Consider the following 2977-nt stretch of genomic DNA (forward strand, 5'->3'; position numbering starts at 1 on the left):
GTGGTGTGTGCTTACAGGAATAACCATGACGTTGTTCTCCAGGAAGACCTTGTCAGCATCAGGGGTGGTGGGACCGTTGGCACCCTCAGCAATGATCTGACAAAGCACAAAGCCACACCAAGTGTCCTTACTCAAGTAAATCCCGATGACAATTCAAATCACAGCACTCTATTTTAAATCAAATCCAGTGTTTACCTTAGCCTTGATCCTGGGGGCGTTGATACGCGTGAGCTGCTTCTCTCCGGCGGCGGGGATCAGGATGTGGCAGTCGGCTTCCAGAATGTTGCCGTCGTAGGGTTTGGCTCCTGGGAAGCCCACGATGGTGCCGTGTTGCTGCAGAAAGCACAGAGGGAGTAAAATGTTGAATAATCTGTGTTCATTAACGGTGGTGTTGTTATGGAAACAAGAACGAGTAAAAGAAGAATTGGTGAATTTTGGAGAGGGGAAAGCTGCGCCGGTACCAGTTTGTAGTCCTCCAGCTGCTTGGGGTCGATGCCCTCTGGGTTGTAGATGGCTCCGTCAATCTCACCAATGCCCACACACTTGGCCCCAAACCTGTGCAGGTACCTCATGGAGTGGAGACCCACGTTACCAAAGCCCTGTGAAGAGGCACAAGAACGTCACAACGGCCACGGTCCAACAACATCAACAGCAAGCCATTTACACATCACATCCCACTGTACTGAGTTTGCTCTGCTTCATGTAATGATGTACTCTGGCGCCATCGTGTGGTTGGTTTAGGTCATAACCTCCTAAACATGATCTGAAACCATCAGATGGGTGCCACATGTTTTATTTTGTTTATTTGATGTAAATGTGGGTGAGAAAGGACAAAACAGACGGACAGAAACAGTGATCTTTGGGAAAAGTCATTCTGTTGCCGGCTTACAGTCGGAATGTGTTCTTATTTAGGTATATCACTGTGGGACCTTGTTGATTAATGCAGCTGGGATTATGTTTGATGTGGTAGATGGAGGGATAAGTAGCTGCCACAGTAGAGGAAACATCATATCGCTCCAACAATAGATATATGAATAGACTGCATATTGAAGAAAATATAGAAAAATAATTTTAAAAACGATGATGTGCGCATATGGATGACATCATAAAATCCCTAATCTCTATAATCTCATTGTAAACACAGTACAGCTACATCACAGACCTCTGACGTCAGCTCTAATGTAACTGTTGGAGGAGGACCAAACTTCACTACTGACGGAAAAGATAAAAACAAGTGCAACAGGGGAGTAAAATCATGTCTTGGTCTTAATACCCCACTACAGATCTGCTCTCTCTCTCTCTTCTCGGTAATAAATCTCTAAGAAAATCTAATCTCACCACAAAGTAATCCTCAAACACACACACACACACACACACACACACACACAGGGATTAGCTTTTTGAACACTCACATCATGATTCAGCCATTGTCACCGCTTCTTCACCCCCTCAGTGAAGTCTTTACCCCGTCACTCTAATATCCCCTCAGCAAATGCCGTCCTTCTTCAAAATCTCTCATTTCTAGCTCCGTTGCTGTTGCACAAAAACAAGGCCGCCTCTTTGAACTGATTAAGGGAGTGATGTGCAACGGGTAAGGAAACAAGTCGCAGCAGTTACACGGTTGCCGCTACCTCAACGGACTGCATCTAAACATATGGGGCTGTTCTAATCCGGAGTATCACATGGCACAGTTGTCATGACAAGCGGTAATTATTCCAGGAAAACAGCTGAGGCCACTGTCTTGGATTTTCATGCCAATGTGTCAGTGCTTGTGCTTGTATCCACAACACGTGAGGAGCCTCATGTGGAAGTGAAACTGCTACAGAGAATGCTGCTCTTTGACTTCTCGTCTCTGCAGAAACACTTCTCCTTTCACAAATCTACAGTTTATATCTTCAAAGAAAGAACAGCCACTAAGCTGTTCCGATGACTGCATATAACCTTTATATATAACTTAGCATAAATGATCTTTTAAACTTTAACCGTCTTGCAAAGTTGCAGGAATTCAAGTAGCAGAGCAGCATCACTTTTTTTTTTTTGTTTCTTACTGAATCATCACTTTCCATGAACAAAGAAGAGAAACCTCGGCTCACTGCTGTCAGCGTAGAACGAGGAGGTCAGGGTCGGGCTGAAGCAGATGGTGTGGCTCTGATTGAAGCTAAAACCCCTCATCGTGACTTCAAATGAGAACTTAAATCCTGTGAGCAAATAACTTCGGTACGAGTGAAATGCTTCTACTCTGATCCAACCAACAGTGTGTATGTCTGCGTACCTGGATGATGAAGGTCTTGTCCTGGAAGCCTGGAGTCAAGCCCAGCATGCTCATGTAAGACGCCTCGTTAATGAAGTTCTCGATGCCGTGGAAAACTCCGCGACCGGTGGCTGAGATACGTCCGTGGATTCCTCCCTGGCTGATGGGCTTCCCTGTCACGCAGGCATGGGCGTTGATGTCCTGCAGACATGTTGAAGAAAGATCAGACCACACAGATCACTGACTGTACACAACGGTGCACACAGCAGGCTTGTTGGCATTTTTTAATTAGGCAGGAATGATCTTAAAGCCTCAGTGTTTGCAGTGATTCTCAGAATTAACCAAAACTTCTTTGAGGGAAAAAATCTTAATGCAACTCAGCTGATCTGATATTTTAGGAACCAGCATCTAGTAGCCATCAGTGGCATTTTTCCTTCTGCACCAGTTTCAGCGTTTGGCTGCTTGACCCACATGTAGTAAAATGTGATCAGAGGACAAGGCCTTGTGGCAGCTGACTGTACTCAATACACACTACCCATTAGCCACTGCCATGAGATACCCAGACCAGGAATTTGGCACCCACTCCAAAGCTCTGGGTATCTGCAACAGAAGGCACATGACTGGATAAGGTGAGTGAAGGCTAGAGGGGAGAGTGGACAGGAAGCCAAACTGGATATCAGTTATTACAGTCATTCACTAATGAATGATTCAGGGGTGCTGACTAAT

General features: G+C 45.3%; 1 protein-coding gene across 2 annotated transcripts in view; it reads right to left on the bottom strand.

The window, feature by feature from the left end:
• LOC103370412 (glutamate dehydrogenase, mitochondrial) overlaps positions 1 to 2977 on the bottom strand; it is a 36892-nt gene that overhangs the window by 10320 nt on the left and 23595 nt on the right. For both annotated transcript variants that reach the window (XM_008299463.1, XM_008299462.1), the window contains 4 exons: positions 2273 to 2452; positions 462 to 599; positions 196 to 333; positions 16 to 96 (listed from right to left, as the gene is read on the bottom strand). In XM_008299463.1, the coding sequence (XP_008297685.1) occupies positions 16 to 96; positions 196 to 333; positions 462 to 599; positions 2273 to 2452 (537 nt within the window). The remainder of the gene's footprint in view (positions 1 to 15; positions 97 to 195; positions 334 to 461; positions 600 to 2272; positions 2453 to 2977) is intronic.

This window comes from Stegastes partitus, unplaced genomic scaffold (assembly GCF_000690725.1).
Source record: "Stegastes partitus isolate 25-593 unplaced genomic scaffold, Stegastes_partitus-1.0.2 Scaffold1420, whole genome shotgun sequence".
In the NCBI taxonomy this organism is placed as follows: domain Eukaryota; kingdom Metazoa; phylum Chordata; class Actinopteri; family Pomacentridae; genus Stegastes; species Stegastes partitus.